At 30.9% G+C, this 21,673-nt stretch overlaps 9 protein-coding genes and 3 pseudogenes across 12 annotated transcripts, besides 4 other annotated features; 10 read left to right on the top strand and 2 right to left on the bottom strand.

Moving 5' to 3' along the window:
• The first annotated feature begins 358 nt into the window (after positions 1–358).
• Positions 359–1,623: a mobile genetic element.
• TVAGG3_0602020 lies at positions 589–1,288 on the top strand (annotated as a pseudogene). Its single transcript has one exon. A coding segment is annotated over exon 1 (700 nt).
• Positions 1,624–2,830: a mobile genetic element.
• Positions 2,808–13,511: a mobile genetic element.
• TVAGG3_0602050 lies at positions 4,168–5,015 on the top strand (annotated as a pseudogene). The gene has a single exon. A coding segment is annotated over exon 1 (848 nt).
• Positions 5,279–5,461, bottom strand: TVAGG3_0602060 (uncharacterized protein; the record flags this gene model as incomplete). The annotated part of the gene is made up of 1 exon (XM_051239795.1): positions 5,279–5,461. The coding sequence occupies one exon, from the start codon at positions 5,459–5,461 to the stop codon at positions 5,279–5,281; it is 183 nt and encodes a 60-aa protein (XP_051097619.1).
• On the top strand, positions 7,215–7,949 carry TVAGG3_0602070 (uncharacterized protein; the record flags this gene model as incomplete). The annotated part of the gene is made up of 1 exon (XM_051239796.1): positions 7,215–7,949. One exon carries the CDS (start codon positions 7,215–7,217, stop codon positions 7,947–7,949), a length of 735 nt encoding a protein of 244 aa, XP_051097620.1.
• Positions 8,000–8,509, top strand: TVAGG3_0602080 (uncharacterized protein; the record flags this gene model as incomplete). The annotated part of the gene is made up of 1 exon (XM_051239797.1): positions 8,000–8,509. A coding segment is annotated over one exon (510 nt), but the record flags the coding sequence as incomplete, so codon positions are not given.
• On the top strand, positions 9,767–10,788 carry TVAGG3_0602090 (annotated as a pseudogene). Its single transcript has one exon. A coding segment is annotated over exon 1 (1,022 nt).
• TVAGG3_0602100 (uncharacterized protein) lies at positions 10,894–11,466 on the top strand (the record flags this gene model as incomplete). Its single annotated transcript, XM_051239798.1, has 1 exon — positions 10,894–11,466. The coding sequence occupies one exon, from the start codon at positions 10,894–10,896 to the stop codon at positions 11,464–11,466; it is 573 nt and encodes a 190-aa protein (XP_051097622.1).
• On the top strand, positions 11,523–11,978 carry TVAGG3_0602110 (uncharacterized protein; the record flags this gene model as incomplete). Its single annotated transcript, XM_001323603.2, has 1 exon — positions 11,523–11,978. The coding sequence occupies one exon, from the start codon at positions 11,523–11,525 to the stop codon at positions 11,976–11,978; it is 456 nt and encodes a 151-aa protein (XP_001323638.2).
• On the top strand, positions 12,123–13,061 carry TVAGG3_0602120 (uncharacterized protein; the record flags this gene model as incomplete). Its single annotated transcript, XM_051239799.1, has 1 exon — positions 12,123–13,061. The coding sequence occupies one exon, from the start codon at positions 12,123–12,125 to the stop codon at positions 13,059–13,061; it is 939 nt and encodes a 312-aa protein (XP_051097623.1).
• An 88-nt stretch (positions 13,512–13,599) lies between the features above and the next one.
• Positions 13,600–13,920, top strand: TVAGG3_0602130 (uncharacterized protein; the record flags this gene model as incomplete). The annotated part of the gene is made up of 1 exon (XM_051239800.1): positions 13,600–13,920. The coding sequence occupies one exon, from the start codon at positions 13,600–13,602 to the stop codon at positions 13,918–13,920; it is 321 nt and encodes a 106-aa protein (XP_051097624.1).
• Positions 13,921–13,923: 3 nt separating this feature from the next.
• TVAGG3_0602140 (uncharacterized protein) lies at positions 13,924–14,109 on the bottom strand (the record flags this gene model as incomplete). The annotated part of the gene is made up of 1 exon (XM_001293882.1): positions 13,924–14,109. The coding sequence occupies one exon, from the start codon at positions 14,107–14,109 to the stop codon at positions 13,924–13,926; it is 186 nt and encodes a 61-aa protein (XP_001293883.1).
• Positions 14,110–19,701: 5,592 nt separating this feature from the next.
• Positions 19,702–20,545: a mobile genetic element.
• Positions 20,546–20,938: 393 nt separating this feature from the next.
• On the top strand, positions 20,939–21,673 carry TVAGG3_0602160 (regulation of protein localization to cell-cell adherens junction; the record flags this gene model as incomplete). Its single annotated transcript, XM_051239801.1, has 1 exon — positions 20,939–21,673. One exon carries the CDS (start codon positions 20,939–20,941, stop codon positions 21,671–21,673), a length of 735 nt encoding a protein of 244 aa, XP_051097625.1.

Consider the following 21,673-nt stretch of genomic DNA (forward strand, 5'->3'; position numbering starts at 1 on the left):
TACTGAGATGAATCATGAACAAATACAGCATTGAGACAAATGTTCAAGATGATCTCTCTCTTATCTCAGTAAAAAACTTTACATTCCCACGTTTGAGGTGGTTGCGGTTGGTTATTGTTTACCCACTGTTGTGCATGGTTATATCCTCTGTTAAAGAATCTTTCACCTTGGTCCATATAGTGTCCTGCTTGGTTATAGTAGTCATTTGCTTTGTTATAATAGTTTCCTGCTTGTCTTCCTACATTGTCCATCCATCCTTGAACTTTTCCTCTTGTTTCAGGATTTGAATAAGATTTGTTGCATCTCGTGCTACATCCCAACCTTTCTGTACAGTTTGTATAATAGGTTGTGCTTTCTCTTTAAGTATACCTAATGTACTCAAAATCTTCCTTCCAACTCCAAATACACCTCTGGCTATTGTTCCCACTGCGGGCAAAAATCTGGATGCAACTCCTGCTAATGCGCCAAATAAACCCATTTCTTATGGGTTAAAAAATGACGAATTCAAACAAGGACCCCTATGTTTCTAAGGCAACAAAGAAAGCACTCATGGTAAAAATCTTTAGTTCAACACCAAATGCTTGGTTTATGGATATCTTGGAAAACATTCCGAGAGTTAGAACAGATGGACCACCATACTGGCTAATATTTGTCGGTCAAAACACAAGATACTGTGAAGCCATACCATTATGGTCCAAAAATATTTTAGATGTGAAAACTGCTTTGACAATATTCGTTGACAAATACCATCCAACAAAACTGACATCTGACTGTGAAAGTTCTTTCAAATCAGATGATGTAAAAAACTATCTGCGTTCAAAAAATGTAAACCAATATTTCATTGTCGACCAAAAACCATTCTGCTCTTGGTGTCATTGACGGTTGTATAAAAATGTTAAGAGACTTAAACCAACCACAAGGTGGTGAAGCAAATGAAATGTCATATGACGACAAATATAGACACTTCTCCATGGCAAAGATGAGACAAGTTTTAAATATTTACAATAACCGTAAACAAAAAGGTTTGGGAAACCACTCCCCCGAAGAAATGAAAACAACCCTGACTTAGAGAAAGACTATATATTTAATAATTTAGTCAAAAGAGACAAACAAGAAAGAATGCCGGGCTTCAAACTTCAGAAAGGTGACAAAGTAAAAATAGAAATACCTAAACGCGACCCATATGAAAATACTATTGACTATGACAACAATGGGAACCCGACAGGTACTCACATTCGTGTTCGTAAAAATAGAAGAAAGTATACAAGAGAATATTATGAAGTTTTAGGCAAACATGGCAAAATGTACACACTGCAAGCAGAAGATAAAACTACTATTGTCAGACCTCGTTTCAAACTTGTCAAAGTTCAAGGTGGTATACTTTCAAAGACAGTTCCTAACAAATATAAGACAACTCCTGACGAATATGCTAAAGAAGTTGAAAATGACGACTAAGCAATTCTATACCATGCGTAAACTGTCATGTAAGGTGGCTTGTAGTCTTTACTTTGTCCCGTTGTTTGCGTATATCCCGAAACGCGATGTGTATGGTTTCCTCCTCCCTCAGTGTTACTCCAGTAACAATTTATAGCAAACTTAACGTTGTCTTTAACATCATATCCTGAAACAATAAGAATTACCGAAAAAGTGACAAAACATCAAAAACAGGGAGGGAGTCTCAATTTTTATTACTTATATTATTTTACAATATTTATATAAATACTCTTTATAATATATTTTACTATAAAATTATACCTCAAATTCAAATATTTAAAATATTATTTACATAATTATCTCAAAATTATATTTTTATATATTATTTTTCATATGTATAAATCATATAATCTATATCTATGCAAATCTCATCTAAAATTTTTTGAAACAAACCGCTACCATTTTATAATGGTCCATCTTAAATTCATCATAAATTCTGGTACATGTTAGTACCAGAGTCTTCAAATCTCAAACACTCTGGTACCAACATGTACCAGACGCGAGTTTCCAATGCCCTCGTACGATTTTCTATTAAGATCTTCTTGAATGAGAAGGTCTTCATAGAAACTCGTACGAGGGCTTCTCTTTTAAATACTCTGGTACCTGCTGGTATCGGAGTCGACTTTACAGCCCTTTCCCCAATTTTGAAGCTGGGGAAAGTTTTCAAGCAATGAAAGGAAGCTCTCGCTATGAGGTGAAAATCTAGAATTTTTACCTCATAGCGAGTAATCCTTTGTTAATTGCTTGAAAACTTTCTTCAAATTATCAAAATTTCGAGGAAAGTTTCCTTGCTTCAAAGTAGAGATGGAGCCCTTTGAGCCACTGCATATAGGTCAGTGACTCAAAATACTCCATCTCTACTAGAAATCGCCAAAAATTGGGTCGCAATCTTTGAAATGCGACGCAAGTTTTGGCAATTTCGCGAGGGACTTGCTCCATTTGGTGCATAGATTCACACTCTATGCACCAGATGGAACAATTCTTTCGCTGACAGCGGGAAACTTTGTCTGAATAGTTTAACATTCAGACAAAGTTTTCCGCTGTCAGAGAGGGAATGGAAGAGTAAGAGGTATATATTCATAATGTATACCTCTTACTCTTCCATTCCCTCAAGAAAGTTCAAAAACTTGGGTGCAATCAGAACTGATTGCACCCAAGTTTTTGAACTTTGTATAAGGAATTGTTGGCTATGATGTACTGATTCATGATCAGTACATCATAGCCAACAATTCCTTCGCAAACAGTGGGAAATTTTAAAATGTCACTTTTTAAGTGTTACTCCCTATTGAAAGTGTCACTTTTTGGGTGTCACTTTTTCGGAAATTCTTATATACTCTGTGTATGGTTTCCTCCTCCCTCAGTGTTACTCCAGTAACAATTTATAGCAAACTTAACGTTGTCTTTAACATCATATCCTTTACCTTTTGTCATTGCTGACCAATCCCAATATCTATGCTTATGCCAACCTGCTTGAGATGTACTTAAATCTATGTAGTGACTGTGTGCAGGTAAATTTTCACCTGAAATCGTTTTACTTCCCCCTGTTTCCTTTGAAGAGTTTGCACAATACAAAAACCTGTCGACTATTTGAGTCCAAGTTCCAAAACCCAGAACTGTTTCTGGTCTGGTAGAGTTCATTGACGTATAAATAGAGCCAACCGGGTAAATAAGATTCGGCAAAATTTGTTTAAGCACATTGAGTTCCTGTCTTAGATGTATAATACTATTGTCATTAGATATCAAAGTATCTACAAGACTTGTTGCCGGTGGTATTGTTGGAGCTTTACTTGGCAAGGTTGTGTTTAGTGTAATATCATCTGCTGTAAAAGTTGTAAAACTTGTATGTGTATGAGTCTTATTTGCTTTCTTCTCTAACTCATCGTTAACATATGTTTTATCCGCTTTAAGGTCTAAACATCCTGAAACCCATCCTGTATCGGCTTTACTTTTTAAAATCTTCGATGTCCATTCATGGTACCAGTCAACCCTTTCTTTCATTTCGTTATCTTTTTCATCCACATATTCCTTATCTGCTTTCTTCTCTAACTTACTAGCCACACATGCTAACTCATCGTTAACATATGTTTTATCTGCTTTCTTTTCAAGGCTAACGTTTAAGTCTGTTATTTCAGATATAGAATGTGTATGTCCAACGTCACTTTTCCTGTTTAAGGTTTCTTGTAAGTTTGTAATATTTGCAATGGTATGTGTATGAGTCTTTTTAGAATATTCGTTTTCAGCTCTTGTCACTTCACTTGACATTTTATTGTCAACATATGTTTTGTCTGCTAGTTCAGGATGAGTATGTTCTTTTGTTGCATAAGCTTTGTCAGCTCTTTCTTCTTCTTTTGCTATTGCATCGTCTACATATGTTTTGTCTGCTTTGTTGTCAACATCTGCTTTCAAAAGAAGTTCATTTATAGGTTTCTCGTTTAAAGTTCCTTTTGTTGGATTTATACAAACAGTATGGTTCTTCTTGTCTTGAAACAGAAACTCATCTGTCATTGGGTTTAATGTCAGTTTTAAGTCACCCCCTTTCAATGACTCAGATATCTTAGAATAGTTTGAAAAGTTTGTTGTGTTCTTATTTAGAGCTTGTATAATGAGTTGTCGGTTGTGTTGTATTTCTCTCATAGACGCTGTTTCATTTGACATTTTTATTCTAGATAAAATATGCTTTCAATAGAAAAAGAAAATTCAAGAGTTGCTACAACTAAACCATTAGATGAACTTTTTACGAATGTCGGTCAAAAGTTTGAGACAGAGACCGTAAAGCATGAAGGCTATCGTTTTGACTACCGTTAAGATGGTTAAGAGACCCATCCGTCACAAAAGCTATTGGCTTTCGTAGAATGAAGTTCATTTCAGAAGCCATACATGGTTTCCCATTTACGGTCGGTTTTGAAGTTCGATACTATAACAAAGAAAAACGTATGTATGAGAAATTTGAACAGGGAAAACTTTTACAAGTTAGTTTGCTTGTAAACTTAGAAACAACTCTTCAAGCTTTTCAAGAAAAAATAAACAATATCTATATCGAATATGCAAACCAGTATAACATTGACGAGGGAGAATACCATCTCGATATTATTTATGACAGGAAAAATGCAACTGTTAAAATCAATAGAATAGAAGACCTTGGAGAAAACGTTTATATTTCTACAAAATATAACAACTTGGCATGGTATAGATTTATGAGGATGTTAAATCAGCCTGCAGAATATCCAGTACACCCGGACTTTTATGAAGTCGAAAACCCTAATGGAACATATGAAAATGTTTTCGACTCAGATGCTATTATCGTTCATGCTTCATTTTCTGGTGCGCAAAACTCTTTTTTATGCTTGGCAAATGACTTTTACGAAAAACCTACAAAGCTATATGAACCACCAAGTGGAAGTATTTCAGACTTTCAAGTATGGTTTACAACAGATGGAAGAAAGAGAATAATTCCATTATACCATGCGTTTTACTTAGAACTTAGTTTCATATACAACTACTATCGAACGGTAAAAATATAATTTTTTAATACGGTTGAGATGTTGGATTTGGTTGCCAACTAGACTGTGGTGCAGGTTCAGTGTTGTAATAACAGGAGCTTGTTCTTCTGGTTCAGGGTCTTTAGGTATAATACCAACGAACTGACCTACTCTTTTACCAATATTTTTGACACCGTTCCAAATTCCTCTTCCGACAGATTTTATTCCATTCCATATACCTCTTCCAACATTTCGAAAGAAGTTTCCTATTCTTCCAAAGAAACCATTTTACTATATGTAAAAATCTAATGTCCGCCTAGTCTCTTACGTTTCCTGTTGAGTTCCATAGCATTCTTTAACTGGAGCTCATACATTCTGTTTCTCCTCTGGTAGAAAACATATTCTGGGTCAACTCCTGTGTTCGCGTCATCTGCATAAAGTTGTTTATATCCCACTTCAGGGTTTGTATAAAACTCTTTCCATCTCATATTTGCATACCATGGTGGCAAACCTAACGCAGCGTCATTTGACATGGCAGTTTGCATTTGTACATCTGTTGGCACTTGACCATAGTTTGCCATTGCAGTTTGTATTCTAACTTCATTTGGAATATTCTCTGGGTTTGGTTGTCCAGGTTGCTGTGCATTCGCTAAGTTCTGTGCGTCCATTTAATATTAGATAAAAATATCTCTTACGAGTACATATACTGGACATTTGCAGGCATTGGTTCATCTTCATATTCTCTGTACCTTTCTGCCACGTCAAATAAATAAATGACACAATGGAAAAAACCTAAAACAAGTAGTCCTATTTCAAACCACATTTACTTACCAATAAAATTTCTTTGTTATGACACTTTCTCCGGTTTATAGGACCTCTCTCATATTCTATCTTGTCATATCTAAACTCATAGTCATGTATGTCCTCTAACCATCTCATAACGGTTTCCAAACCACTTTTATCGGATGTAAAGTAAAAGCATGGATGGTTATGTAAAACGTCTAAAGTTTCTAAAGAGTCTCTCAAAGTCCAGTCTACTTGGTATTGAAAATCCCATGTGTTATAGAACGGCGGGTCCACTATAAAGAAAACATTTTCCTTGTCTTTATATTTTTCATACAACTCTGTCCAATGACATCTCACAAACTCTATACCCTCAATATATTTTTCTATGTCCTCTTTGAAAACATTTGTATAGTTAAGATATAAAACTTTTGACATAAGTGTTTCAATGTCATGAACTCTTATAGAACCACTATATAATAGTCTAGCAGATATACTATCCCAGTCTATATATTCTGCTTTTTTCAAAACCTCTCTCACAATATTTTTGTTATCTAATGGTATACGTTCCATCTTACCTATAGGTATCTTTTCTTTTAACGCTTTCAATATATTGTTTGTGTCTGGTATATGTTTGAGACGGTCCATATAGTTGTCGAAGTCATTGCATATAATCTTTGAGTCTGGGAATATTGTATGGCACAAATGGGATATATAGAAACTTCCACCGAACAAATCTACAAATGTTAGACCATTCGGTAGTTTCTTAAGTTCTCTCAATAGAATATCTTTACATCTACTCTTATTTCCAAAGAAGGGTAACGGTGGTTTTGTAAAATTCATTTATATATAATAATAAAAATGTTTTTTCCTGAAAAGTGACAGAAAAGGCTTCTCAAAGTATACTTCCTTGGAACGCCCGTAACTTTTCCTGTAGCGACGATAGACCCTTACTTGTCCGGACAAAGTTGTACTATTTTGAGTGCTCTACCAAAAAAGTCAACGACGACGACTCTCAAAAATTTTTTATGGGCTAGAGGGCGCAACGCGCCTGGGAAGCCCCCAATACCCAAAAAACTTCATTTATACTAAACATCTTCAGGGCTAGAGGGCACGAAGTGCCTGGAAGCCCCACTACCTTTTTTTTTATTAGAGGAGGTGGGTTATGAAGTTAATAAATATTATTTAAGAAATTGTCAAAAATTCGCGGAGTTATTAAATGATTTAGATTATGATGGAAAAATGAATAAAGATGATGTTATAAATTTCTTATATCCTACATCTGAAGAAGAAAAACCTAAAGAACCTGATGTTTTCCCTGAATATTATGAAGAACGGATTAAAGATGATGAATACAATGAAATTGAAAGACTGAAAAAAATAAGAGATGAAATAGATGAAAAAATTAAGGAATTAAGAGAAGTTGAAAAATATAATGAAAATGAAGTAGAGGGTTTAATGAATATCCCAGCTTCAGAATCAGAAGTACAGAAATCTCATGAAGAAAGATATAAAAATTATGTCTCAGAATCAACACAAAATTTATTAGATGGTGAAATAGACGAAACACTTTCAGAAGAAGGTACTAAATTTATTCGTAAACATAAGTTACAATTTATTGATAATGAAGAATACCCTTGTATCTTACTTTCACCTCCTCTCGATTCTGAGAAATTCAAAAAAGCTCTTAAAAACGTGACATATGCAACTAATACGATTAAGAAAGAAGATCATGATATTTACACAAATTATTATTTAAATAAATGCACAGGTGTTGATAAAGTTTTTGATTTATTAGATAAAATATCAAAAGAAACCATTGGAACCTATAAAATTTTATGTGATTGCGGTTTCATTGTTGAAGATACTAATAATGTTTCATATGAAAGAACAGCACCGAAGGAAGATGAAGTGGAAATGTCTATACCATTCGTTATTAAGAATATAAAAGATATGAAAACGTATAAGCATTATATTTATTCATTTATTTCAGAAAAAACGGAAGCAACCCATAAAACATCTTCTCATCATTTTATAGCTATTCATACTTTCCTTTTCAAAGTTGTGAAATTAAATAAGACAGGAATTAGATTTAATGTGTCAGGATATGCATTCTTGAGTAAATTAAAATGTATTCGTCACGTCGCAGATGATAAAAATTTATGTGTTCTTAATTCATTTTACGGACTTTAAAAAAATAAACTTTATTTTTATTTATTTTTTAATTTTTTATTCTTACATAAATGAATAAAAATGGAACAGCTAAAATGAATGATAATCAAATAAGAGCAGAAGGTAGAAGGTTATTTAAACGCTTCTATAACATTCCTGATGGTGTTAATCCTAAAACTCGTAGAAGCTATTTAAATGAAGCAATAGATGCATATGAAGGGTTTGACATTTCATCAGAAAGTGAGAGATTAGCGAGAATGTTAAATGTTAATATTGATTTCTATTATTGTGATCCTCAACCAGAAGACGTGGACATAAATAAGGTAGACTTTCCATTAGTGGAATCAATAATGATAGATCCAGAATTTGAAACAGTAAATATTTTATTAACACAGAGTCCATGTGGAAAACTTCACGCTGACAGAATAACAGACGTAGAAGCACTCACCAGCTATAAAGTTTGTCCATATTGTAAAGAAGAAGTTTATTCTATCCGTGATGACCCAGAAAGAAAAAACCAAAGAAGATTTTTAAAGCATTGTGAGAAATGTAAAGAAAATAATGGAAGATTAATTCAAGACGTTCAATTGCAAAAGACCCAGCAACCATATGCACCACATATTACGAAACAGAAGATATATCAGTGGTTATTAGCTCACAATTTGCAGGAATATTATAAACCGACAAGATATTATATTACTTTTGACTTTGAAACATTAGAGACTAAAGAAGAATTACAACTTTCTGAGTGTGCAACTTTGAACGCTTACTTAAAACTATTCATGGTATCATCAACGGTTAAATTAAATGATAAAACATATACGAGGAATTTTTGTTTAACTTCGAGTGATTCTTTTATTTCTGACTGGATTGAATTTTTATTTTCAACCTGTTCATTAGTTGCTAAATCAAATATGAGTCAATACGATGAATTATTGAAGTCGCAAACGGCGGGGACTTTGTCCCATACATTAAATGAAAAACAGAAGGAAGCATTTAAAGAACTTCTAGATGAGGAATTCAATAAAGTGAATATCATAGGTTTTAATTCGGGAAAGTTTGATTTAAATTTAATTCTTCGTGATTTAAATACTGCAAAATGGAAAATAAAATCAATGCTGGGTTCATCTTCACAATTTAAGCAAATCATTGTAAAGAAAACAAACGTTCCATATGAATTAAGATTTATTGACATCAGAAATTATATAGCGGGTGGAACATTAGATCAATTCACTCAAGATTTCGGAAAATAATAAACACGTGTTAAATCCTTTTTCCCTTATCAATTCATCACGTGGGAGAATTACGAAGAAGAATTATATAAAGTGGAACCATTCACTCAAGATTCATTTTATTCAGCATTAACTCAAGAAACTATATCAGATAGTGATTATCAAATATATCTCAATGATGCTAAAACTTTAAGAATAGATTAGAATATTTTATTCATTATTGCAATAAAGATGTTGAAATTATGATTGACCCAATTGATAAAATTATTGAAGAAACATTTGTTTATAAAATTGACATGCTTCATAATCTTTCTTTATCATCGAATGCTTCAATGATTCGTTACGCTTTAGCATATAAAGACTTTAATCATAATGAAAAATATCCTGAGGAAGAGATAGAATCAAGTTTTGAATTAACGAAAAAGTATTGGAAATATAAAATTGAATCATATAAGAAACAAGATGAAAAAGCAGAAAGAGATACTAAAAATAATGTTTCAATGGATGATTTTCAATACTATCACGATTTAATCCTTTCATCTAAATGCAAAATGTGTGGTAAAGCGTTTACATATGCAAATAAACCAACATTGGATAGAATCGATAATGAAAAACCACATACCAAAGAAAATTGTCAGTTAATGTGTTGTTATTGCAATGTCGTAAAATCAAATAAAGATGAAGATGTTCAACGTTTAAGAATCAATTTAAGAAATTATGCATTAAAAAATAATTTACCAATGACATTAGATTCAGTTGAAGCTTATCACATTCTCCGTAATGGAATTACTGGTGGTCTATCAAATGTTCAACATCGTGTTAATCTTAAAGGAATCACGCACATTAATAAACTTTCATATAGTCCAGAAACTAAAACTGTATCAAATGAGGACACTTCCAACATCATGACTCATTTCGTTGGTGTTGATTTTAATTCATTATATCCTTCATCATTTTCATCTAATCCTCATGATTTCATTCAATATACTGACCATAAAATGTATATGCCGGGAAGATTGAATGGTGTTATCATTTGTGATACAGCAACAAAGAAAGCAAAAGCACTGGGAATAATTAAGAAGAAAAATACTTTATTCGTGGCTGAAGTAAAGGGTCACATTGATGAAAAATACATTAATGATTACATAAACTTTTTACCGATAATAAGAAACTTAGATATTATCACAGATGAAAAAACAATTGGCAGTTTTATGTATAATTACATGAAATCAAACAATCTACCAGTTGACCAGAAACAGAGGAAATTAACTCAGTTAGCATCAACACACAACCAATATCAACCATTTTCTTCTTATTATCTTTGGTATCTAATAGACAGATTTCATTTTATCATCGATGATATTCAATCAATTTTAACATTTACGAAAAACACTTGTTTTAATGAATTTGCGAACGAATTTATGAACGAAAGACAAAAGGCTGAATTAGAAGGAAATAAAGGAAAAAGTTTATTTTGCAAGATTTCACTTAATGGATCATATGGTTACGATGCAATGAATACGCAAAATTACGCAAAGACTAAAATAATGAATGCACAGAAGGCACGCGTTGCATGTATGTCAAATAAGTTTAAAAACATAAGAGAAATAGGTGAAGATACATATCAAGTGATGCTTAAAGATAGATTTTATAGATGTGATACATGTTTACAAGAGACATTCTTCACTTTAGATAATGCTAAATACTGGTATTTGGTTTTCATTTATGATTTTATGTATAAATGCATGAATGTTAATCGTTTTCATTTCATTGAAGGTGATACTGATTCATCTTATTGGGCAATCGCTGGCGACCCAAATCTTCCTAACACTCAAGCATTTCAAGCAATTGTTACCGATAAACAATTTTATGATAAAAACATTTTCAAATTCGCACCATTTGATTTCTTCTGTTTTAATGAGAAATTTAAACCTAAATTAAAGAATAAAGCTGAAGAAAAAGCACATGAGAAGAAGTTATTGGGTTTAGCAATTGAGAAACAAGGTGATAACATGGTTGCTTTATGCCCCAAGTGTTATACATCATTCAACGGTTCAATTGATGGAAGTGATTTTAAAAAGATTGCACAAAAAATGAAAGGTGTTAGTTTACGACAAAATAAACAATTAACACCTAAAAATTATTTGGATATAATAAATGATAAAGTGATATTTGATGGTCAGAATATTAATTTACAACTTAAAAACGGGTCAATGACTCGCTTAACAATCGGTAAGACTGCATTAACAGGAGCACACACTAAGGCTGTATGTTGTGAAAATGGATGTTGTATGCCATTTATTTAATACAATTTAAAAACGTAGGGGTTGAGTCATGAATTTAAAATTTTATTTTTAATAAAATGCCACAGAAGAGACAAAAGGAACCAAATCGATTTATACCAAATGGTTTTAACTTTCAGATTCCAAATAATCAACTGCAACGAATTTTTCAAATCCCACCACAGCATCAACAGCAGCAACAACAACAACAACCACCACAGCATCAACGGAGAAGAACATTAACCCCTGAAGAAAGAAATTTCAATAATTTGATGCGTCAACAAAATCAAGGTTTGAGATTTTATCCGGGCAGTAATGGTATACATATAAGGCATCCAAATTTAGATAGAAGATATACCACTGAGATTCATATTTTACCTAATAATACGGTTAATTTTGCTGGATTTTATGATCATCATCAGGAAATCTGGACTCCACCATTTGATACCGTTTTAGAAGGAGGAACCGTTAATGATGCAATTCAATATGTAAATAATGGTTTTGATACTATGATTCAAAGAGGTGGGCACCCTTAAAACATTTATTTTATTTTTATATAAATGGATAACGCAGATTTAGAAAATTTAATTGATGATTTAGTACTTAATCAAAATTTTCTTAATTATTATGAATTAAAATCATATCTCCAAAAACATAATAAAAATATAACGGGTGATGATATGGATTATTATTATTCGTATTATAAAAATGAAATTTTGAAATATCATGATAAAATAATTTCTGAAATTAAAGACAAAATTAAAAATAATGAATATACAAAGGGAAAAACTAAATCACAACTTAAACAGTTGAAAGATTTCAAAAATAAAGTATTAACAGAAGAAGATATTGATGAATTATATAAATTATATAATCCTGAGCCGCAAAAACCAAAGGAACAAAAACAAAAGAAGAAAAAGCCGAGCTCTAAAGTAGCAAATGTTCAACAGCTAAAGGTGCAAAACGCCCAGGTCCTTCAGACCATAAATGAAGCACAAGCTTTAATTTATGATTCATTAGTTAAACCATATTCAGCCCGACTTTTAAATAAAGATCAACCTTTGGAATTCATCCTTCAACATAAACTCGAAGCGGGAAAGTATATCAAACCTTTATATACAGCATATTTAAAACAAATGAATAGAATACATCCAGAATTAATGAAGGGAGGAATGAAATCCAAAACTTCATCATCCAAAATCAAAGCAGATAAAATTAAACCACTTGCAACACCAAAACCTCCAACGGTAGTACCTCCTCCTTCAGTTAATCCTTCATCATTCACTTTATTATATCCATTTCAAACATTAAAGAAGCAAAAAGATTTTAAAAAGGATTTCAAGATATTAAATAAACCAACTGACCCAAAAATTCAACCGTTAAAGGAAAAATTTAGTCGCCCTTCATTTGCTCCATATCCATATTCATACGAAATAGATCATTTAGAATATTCAAAAGGAAACGTTACTTATTTATTCGCCATTAACATTAACACTAGATATTTATATTGCATTCCGGTGAAAGGGAAAACAGAACAGGAAACAAGAAGAGCTATTCAATACTTACTAGATCATGAAAGAGTAGATAATATCAGGGGTGATGGTGATAAAGGATTTTAGGCAGCTATGATTCATTATTTCCCACAAATTAATTTTTACTTTTCATCCTCTCCATATACGTTTCATAATAAAATAGTTGATGCAGTAATGAGAACTCTTAGAGATGCGTTAGGGGTTAACGGTCAGATATACTGGGATGGAAATCATGACTCCATCATACAGCAGTTAGTATATTATTACAATAATACATGGCATAGAACTATAAACATGAAACCAGTGGAAATGAAAAATGATATTTCAAAAAAATGGGAATATATTAGAAAGCAAATGGAAAGGTTAAATGATGTTAAACGTGAACAAATTAATTCGGGGCTCATGAATTTTAAACAAGGGGATAAAGTTTTGATTCATCTCGATTAAGGAAAAACTGATAAATCAATGACAAAAAGAAGACAAAGATTTGACACAATAGCTGAATTTGTTAGATATATTAACGGCAATGCATTAATTGAAGTTGACAATAAATTAATAGAAATTCCGATTTATTTTATTACTCCATTATATTTAAATAATATTTAATTTTTTTATTTCGTAAGAAATGAGTGACAACAAAGCAGCCAAGAGTCCTGATTCAATTAAGATTCAGAGTCCAGACAATGAATATAAAAAGAAACTAAACAGAATTAAATCAAAAATATGCTATTACAAAAAGAAGCCGCAATGCGGTGGGGCTGATGCCCATAAAACTAAAGGAACTGAGAATGATAAAGAGAGGAAAGAAATAATCGAAAAATTAGAAACTTCCCGTTCAATCCTTAAACTGAGTGAAGCAAAAATAAAAGAATTTAATAGAATAAATAAATTGATTGGAAGAGATGAATTTAATAAAGATGAATTTTTAAACTCAATCCAAATTTAATTTTTATTCCTCTTCGACAACGTCTCTTCGAGACGCCGAACCCTTCTGGGTTCTTCTTTCCATCATTATTGCATAACCGCATCTTCTCGGTTTTCGTGGTTTGTTGTTTTTAATTTGTTCTTGCATCATTTTTATCATTTCCTCCCTTGTTATGATTCGTGGTAAATTTTGAGCTTGTGGGGTATCCATTTATATAAAAATAAAATTTTGTTATCAGTTATTTTATCATCATTTTATTAAGTTCATCTTTAGTTAATTTGAATGGATTCGCTAATGTTCCACCTTGAGCCACAACACTTGCCCCGGCTAATTGTGAAGAACCTGGGATAAGTACTCCATGAAATGATTTCATTGGTATCATTAATTTAGAAATAGTTGGCTTAATTAATTTTGTTATTTATGATAAAAATAAAATTGCATAATTTAAATTTTTTTCTTTCTCATTTTCTCATTTTTCTCTTTTTTCATCCTGTTTTGGTTTCAGCAACTTTTCAAGTTGTTGTCTTGTCAGTAACTTTTAATTTTAACTTTGGATCAAAGTTTGCAACGGGTTTAATAATCTTTTTATAAACCCAACCCGCAGCTTTCTTAATTCCATCCCATAATTTTTTAAAGAATCCTGCAGCCATTTCTGATTTAATATTAATTAAAAAATATATTTCATCACTTATATTCTAATTTTTATTTAATGATAAATGAAACCGATTTTAAAAATAAATGAAACAGAGGAGGAAGAAATAAATGAAAGTGAAAATGTTCAACAAAAAATAAACGTTGTTAAACCAATTACTGAAATAAAAATTTTTTCATCTGTTGAAGAATTTAATGACTATTATGCTAATAATAAAAAATTATTTGAAGAATTGACAACGTGTAAATTGAATAAAATGTTTAAAGTTGATGGATTCAAAATTTCAAAAATAAAAGGAGTGATTAGTTTGAAATCTATTCCTCAATCAAGAATCACCTCATTAATGAAAATAGATGATTTAACAAAAAGAATAGAAGAGATTGAAGAAAGAATGAATCAAATAATTGATTTCATAAATTCAAATAATCATTAGTTTCTTAAAGTTCAATGTTGAACTTATCAAATTCTTCTTCATCATTGCCATTACCTTTAGCGAGTTTATTTACTCTTTCAACTTTATCTTTTGATAGTCTATCGTTTAATTTTTTCTGAAGTTTTTCGTTACCAAGTTCTAAAATTTTACATGGATGATATTTAAACCCGTTAAATTCTTTTTCCTCAGTTTTAATCATTAATCTACAAAGAACTTTAGTGAGGTGGTTTTGTTGTTTAAACCATTTATCCTTAATATTTGTTATAAATTCAATATCCGGAATTAATTCCCAAATTTTTGAATTTTCGATTAATTTACCATCAAATGCAAAAGCAATAGGTTTAATATTAAACTTACCTTTATAAAATAAACTTTGTACGCAATCATCAAAATAAACGTCTACTTGTTTAACCTGGGTGAGAATTGGTGAAAGTTTATCCATTAATTGATTCACAGTCACGAATTTAGAGCTGTTCATTTCATACAAAATAAAAAAATAAAATAATAAACATAACTAAGTTTTAATTTTTCGTAAGAAGTTTATTTTTTAAATTTTTTTTTATTTTTTATTTCATTATGGTAGTGAATCTTTCATTCATGAAAATAATTATTTCTGATTTATTTTATTCTCTCGTACATACTAGATTTGAAGAATTCGGAACTTTTACCATAATCTCCTAAATGTTTTCTTATCCCTAACGTGTGCCAGTTATTATATGAAACTGAATAAACTTTATCTTTATCTTTACACCTTTCATCACTTCCAATATATTTATATCTCAGTTTTGATTTAGCATTTTCATATTCATTAGCGTTTAATAATTCACAGTCTTCCTTTTTAAATTGATGTTTAAGATATTCAGGATTTAATACTCTACGTTTATATGCTCCTAACTTAGTTCTAAAGGTTTTTCTACAAAATTTAGGAATTCCATCCTCTTTAATGTCATCAATGATTTCCATTTCATTATTTTCAATTTCTTCTTCTCGTTTATGAGGTCTTTGATTATGACTCCATTGATTCCATGAAATTAAATATTCTTTATCATTATATTTATACCTCGTTAGCTTATTTTGGCTTTCATATTCATTTAATAATTCACAATCTTCATTTTTAAATTGAAGTTTAACCCATTCAGGATTTAAACAATGTTTAATTAATCGCGGAATATCTGACATCATCTATATATAGCTTCTTTTATAAAAGATAAAAAAATAAATTATTTTAAAATTAATGTTAATTTTTTAATGATTTATAAATAAATATATTTTAATGCATCGTCTATATATAGATGTAACAAAAAAAGTCACTAAACCCGTCATATCCTACTACTCGAATACGTTTCACAGCGAGAAAAAAATAAAAGGCAAGATAGAATTTTCTAGACATAAAGAAGTTGTTTACCGAGTTTTAGCTCTTATCTCTAACAAAAAATTAATTTTTAAAAAAATGACCGAATACGTTTCACAGCGAGAAAAAAATAAAACTGTACACTGATTTTAATTTTCATTTCCAGTCACTTTACTTATTATTTTTTCTTTTTTTCATTTTAATTATAAATTATTTCATAATACGTTTATTTACGTTACCATTTTCTTTATTCTTTTGAATTCCATACTAGACACTTATAGAATATTTTGATTGTTAACGTACTTCATTAGAATGAATCCTTACAAAGGGTATGTCGATCGAATTTACCTAATTGGTATTTCCAATCAGATTGAAGAAGGTAAAATGACATGGGAAGAAGCTTGCACCCATGTTCCCATCGCCCCAACCCTTCAATCAAATGATTTCAAATATTTAGATGTTTCAAAATCTTTTTTACAAAATCAATTTAGCTTACAGAATATCCCATTGCCTAAAGGCAAGAAAGGTCGTAGGGTCAATCCCTACGACCAAATCAAAGCTCTTGCTGTGATACATGACCACTGGGCCTTTCCTTGTGGTCAAACAAAACAATGGAAACGTTTGAAATTACAACAAATTGATGTATCTTATAGAGAAGTACGCAGATACTTCAAAGAAAATCATTTCACCAAAGACGCGATTAGAGCATGCCGGGCCAGAAACAGCAGTAAGATATTGGGCGCTTTCACCCAATCTTATCTGGCACGCAGATGTTCATTATTTTAGGGGTGTTCGTGGCCAGTATATTTATGGCATAATCGACGATTTTAGCCGCAAAGTCCTAGCGTGTATACAAATACCAGATATGCTGGCAGCGACGACAGCGAACGTTGCGGCTTCCGCCTTCATTGAATTTTGGCGCCCCTTATTGTTTCTGGACCGACAACGGTTCGAAAATAGGGGCGCCTTTCAAGATCTACTTGATCTTTGGGGCGTCCAATGGGCGGCATACAGACTCTCATTCTCCCTACAAAATGGGACGATTGAGAGATTCTGGCCGACATTGGAAGCGCTGCAAAAGCATTCAGGCTATTCCTGCCTTTATTTGGGAGTACAATAATAACACACCGCATGAAGATCTCCCAATTAATCCATTAACTGGAACAAATTACACGCCAAATCAAATGTATCAGCTGAAACCGAAATACACAAATGCAGATACAGAAAGGTTGCGGCAAATATGGGATACAGATACAGGCATGACCGCTGTTGACACATTCACAGCGTAATAATAAACATAATTTTTTAATTTCATTTTTAAAAGTTTTTTTAAATGTATGTAATGAATAATTCATTAGAATATGATAATGCACATTGTAACAGAATAGAACATCACCAAAATTTTTTTTGAAATTAAAAAATAAAAGTAAAAGTATAAAGTAATCTAACCAAAAAAGATATTTAAAAGAATTTTGGAAAAAACAGAATAAGGATAATGATATTATTTTAGATACACAATCGATGTACTGAAGAATAATCCGGTAAAATGATGATATAAATTAGATTATTTTACAAGTAGCTAAAAGAATAAAACTATATATAAAATAAATGAAGTTTAATGAACAATAAAGGTTAAATAAATAATAAAGATTTTTATTTTATATCAGTATTGAGAAGAAGTAACAGCTGACACTTGGTAGACAACTTCTTTATGTCTAGAAAATTCTATCTTGCCTTTTATTTTTTTCTCGCTGTGAAACGTATTCGTCATTTTTTTAAAATTAATTTTTTTGTTAGAGATAAGAGCTAAACTCGGTAAACTTCTTTATGTCTAGAAAATTCTATCTTGCCTTTTATTTTTTTCTCGCTGTGAAACGTATTCGGTCATTTTTTTAAAAATTAATTTTTTTGTTAGAGATAAGAGCTAAAACTCGGGTAAACAACTTCTTTATGTCTAGAAAATTCTATCTTGCCTTTTATTTTTTTCTCGCTGTGAAACGTATTCGGTCATTTTTTTAAAAATTAATTTTTTGTTAGAGATAAGAGCTAAAACTCGGTAAACAACTTCTTTATGTCTAGAAAATTCTATCTGCCTTTTATTTTTTTCTCGCTGTGAAACGTATTCGGTCATTTTTTATAAAATTAATATTTTTTGTTAGAGAAGTAAAGAGCTAAAACTCGTAAACAACTTCTTTATGTCTAGAAAATTCTTCTTGCCTTTTATTTTTTTCTCGCTGTGAAACGTATTCGGTCATTTTTTTAAAAATTAATTTTTTGTTAGAGATAAGAGCTTAAAACTCGGTAAACAACTTCTTTATGTCTAGAAAATTCTATCTTGCCTTTTATTTTTTCTCGCTGTGAAACGTATTCGGTCATTTTTTTAAAAAATTAATTTTTTGTTAGAGATAAGAGCTAAAACTCGGTAAACAACTTCTTTATGTCTAGAAAATTCTATCTTGCATTTTATTTTTTTTCGCTGTGAAACGTATTCGGTCATTTTTTTAAAAAATTAATTTTTTGTTAGAGATAAGAGCTAAAACTCGGTAAACAACTTCTTTATGTCTAGAAAATTCTATCTTGCCTTTTATTTTTTTTCGCTGTGAAACGTATTCGGTCATTTTTTAAAAATTAATTTTTGTTAGAGATAAGAGCTAAAACTCGGTAAACAACTTCTTTATGTCTAGAAAATTCTATCTTGCCTTTTATTTTTTCTCGCTGTGAAACGTATTTCGGTCATTTTTTAAAAATTAATTTTTTGTTAGAGATAAGAGCTAAAACTCGGTAAACAACTTCTTTATGTCTAGAAAATTCTATCTTGCCTTTTATTTTTTTCTCGCTGTGAAACGTATTCGGTCATTTTTTTAAAAATTAATTTTTTGTTAGAGATAAGAGCTAAAACTCGGTAAACAACTTCTTTATGTCTAGAAAATTATCTTGCCTTTTATTTTTTTTCTCGCTGTGAAACGTATTCGGTCATTTTTTTTTAAAATTAATTTTTTGTTAGAGATAAGAGCTAAAACTCGGTAAACAACTTCTTTATGTCTAGAAAATTCTATCTTGCCTTTTATTTTTTTCTCGCTGTGAAACGTATTCGGTCATTTTTTTAAAAATTAATTTTTTGTTAGAGATAAGAGCTAAAACTCGGTAAACAACTTCTTTATGTCTAGAAAATTCTATCTTGCCTTTTATTTTTTCTCGCTGTGAAACGTATTCGTCATTTTTTTAAAAATTAATTTTTTGTTAGAGATAAGAGCTAAAACTCGGTAAACAACTTCTTTATGTCTAGAAAATTCTATCTTGCCTTTTATTTTTTTCTCGCTGTGAAACGTATTCGGTCATTTTTTTAAAAATTAATTTTTTGTTAGAGATAAGAGCTAAAACTCGGTAAACAACTTCTTTATGTCTAGAAAATTCTATCTTGCTTTTATTTTTTTCTCGCTGTGAAACGTATTCGGTCATTTTTTAAAAATTAATTTTTTGTTAGAGATAAGAGCTAAAACTCGGTAAACAACTTCTTTATGTCTAGAAAATTCTATCTTGCCTTTTATTTTTTTCTCGCTGTGAAACGTTTTCGGTCATTTTTTTTAAAAATTAATTTTTTGTTAGAGATAAGAGCTAAAAACTTTGCAGACAACTCCCCCATGTCTAGCAAATTTAAACATTCGTCTCCCATTTTTATATATTTGGTTTAGAATGTTCGAAAATGCGTAATATGGTCATGAATATTAATTGAAAAGAACCTTGAATTAATTCAATCTGATCTCACAAAATATTTTAAATTACAAACTTTGTAGTTTGAATAGATAATGTAGTATTAAACTCAAATAACTAGTTTTATTTTTGAATAAAATTATTTGAATTTTTTCAGTTTTGTGAATTTTCCTTCAAAAATCAAGTTTAAATATCTTATTTGCCATATAATTATAAATACAATGAAACATATTCGAAATTGAAAAGAATGACTTTTTTCTGTTCTTTCAATCATTCAATTTGAATTTTGCAATATTGGATTTCTCATTAAATAGCTATTAAAAACAACAAGCAATTTAACTTACATTCAAATTTATTTGTGTTATATTCAATCTTCTCAAAACTTATAATTTTCGGCTATAGCATGATTATATGCTATATAATATAATAAACCTATAATAGTATCATTCTTTCAATTATTTGAAGAGAAAACCGAAAAAATCTATTTTCGGTCTATAACAGCAACTTTTTCGAATTGACAGAGAAAAATCATTAGTGATATAATGGTGAGTAAGATACAAAAGAAAAATCTTGAAGTCAACTTCAAGATTATGATTTGAAAACATCTTTTGTTAAGGCTTTTAAAAAATAATTCAAATTGAAGACTAAATTATCTCATTGAGATATTTACATCAACCGACTGTTTTCAAAAATTGATTATTCCTACTAATTATTCATATTAGATCCCTATTGGCAAAAAGTAATTTTCAATAATTCAAATTTGTTAATAAAAAACTTTTCTTTCAATTTAGAAATATATTATCAGCAAAATCCCTATGCTCTATATTTATCAAATTTTTCCATCAAAGCAATTCATGATTCATTATTGTCACTTTTCATATTTTTTCTTACCATGAAATTTCACCGTACAACACTCCAAGTCGATATTAATTATTTACCATTAAATGCCGAGGGCATTCCCTCATTCTTACCCATTGTCCTCGAATTCATCCACAGAAATGTTCAGTGTGAAGGTTTATTCCGAATCAATGGAAACAAGAGTAACATTAAAATGATTAATGAAAGTTTATCACAGCACGTTCCATCGCTCCCCCAAGACTCCGATGTTTACGATGTTGCAGGATTTCTCAAAACATGGGTCAGCGAACTCCCAGCTCCCTTAGTAGATCCATCACTCATCACCAAATTCTATCAGAACGATGCTGTCAGCTCGACTTATGATATTTTGAATCATCTATCTCCAGTTTGTCGTAAGAGCGTAGCTTCCATTTTCTATTTAATCCGTGACATTATTAACAATTCGGGTTTTAACAAGATGCAATACGAAAATCTAGAAATTTGTTTCTTTTATTCATTTACTCATGTTTATAAATCTTTTCCAAAAGGTTTTAATTTCAAAACCTTCTTTATAGAAGCATGCGGATATCTGAACGAAACAGGTACCGACTTCGAATTAAAGACAAACGTACAGGTCAATACCCTCGAAAAACCAGCTTCTAGAGCGTACAGATCAGTAATGACAGCAATCCAGAGGAAGCACTTGGGTGTTGCACGCTGCGTTTCGAGATTTAATACAGATGATCTCGAAGATCTTGAAAATCAAAATACTGTTAGCATAACCGCATAA

This window comes from Trichomonas vaginalis, chromosome II (assembly GCF_026262505.1).
Source record: "Trichomonas vaginalis G3 chromosome II, whole genome shotgun sequence".
NCBI lineage: Eukaryota > Parabasalia > Trichomonadida > Trichomonadidae > Trichomonas > Trichomonas vaginalis.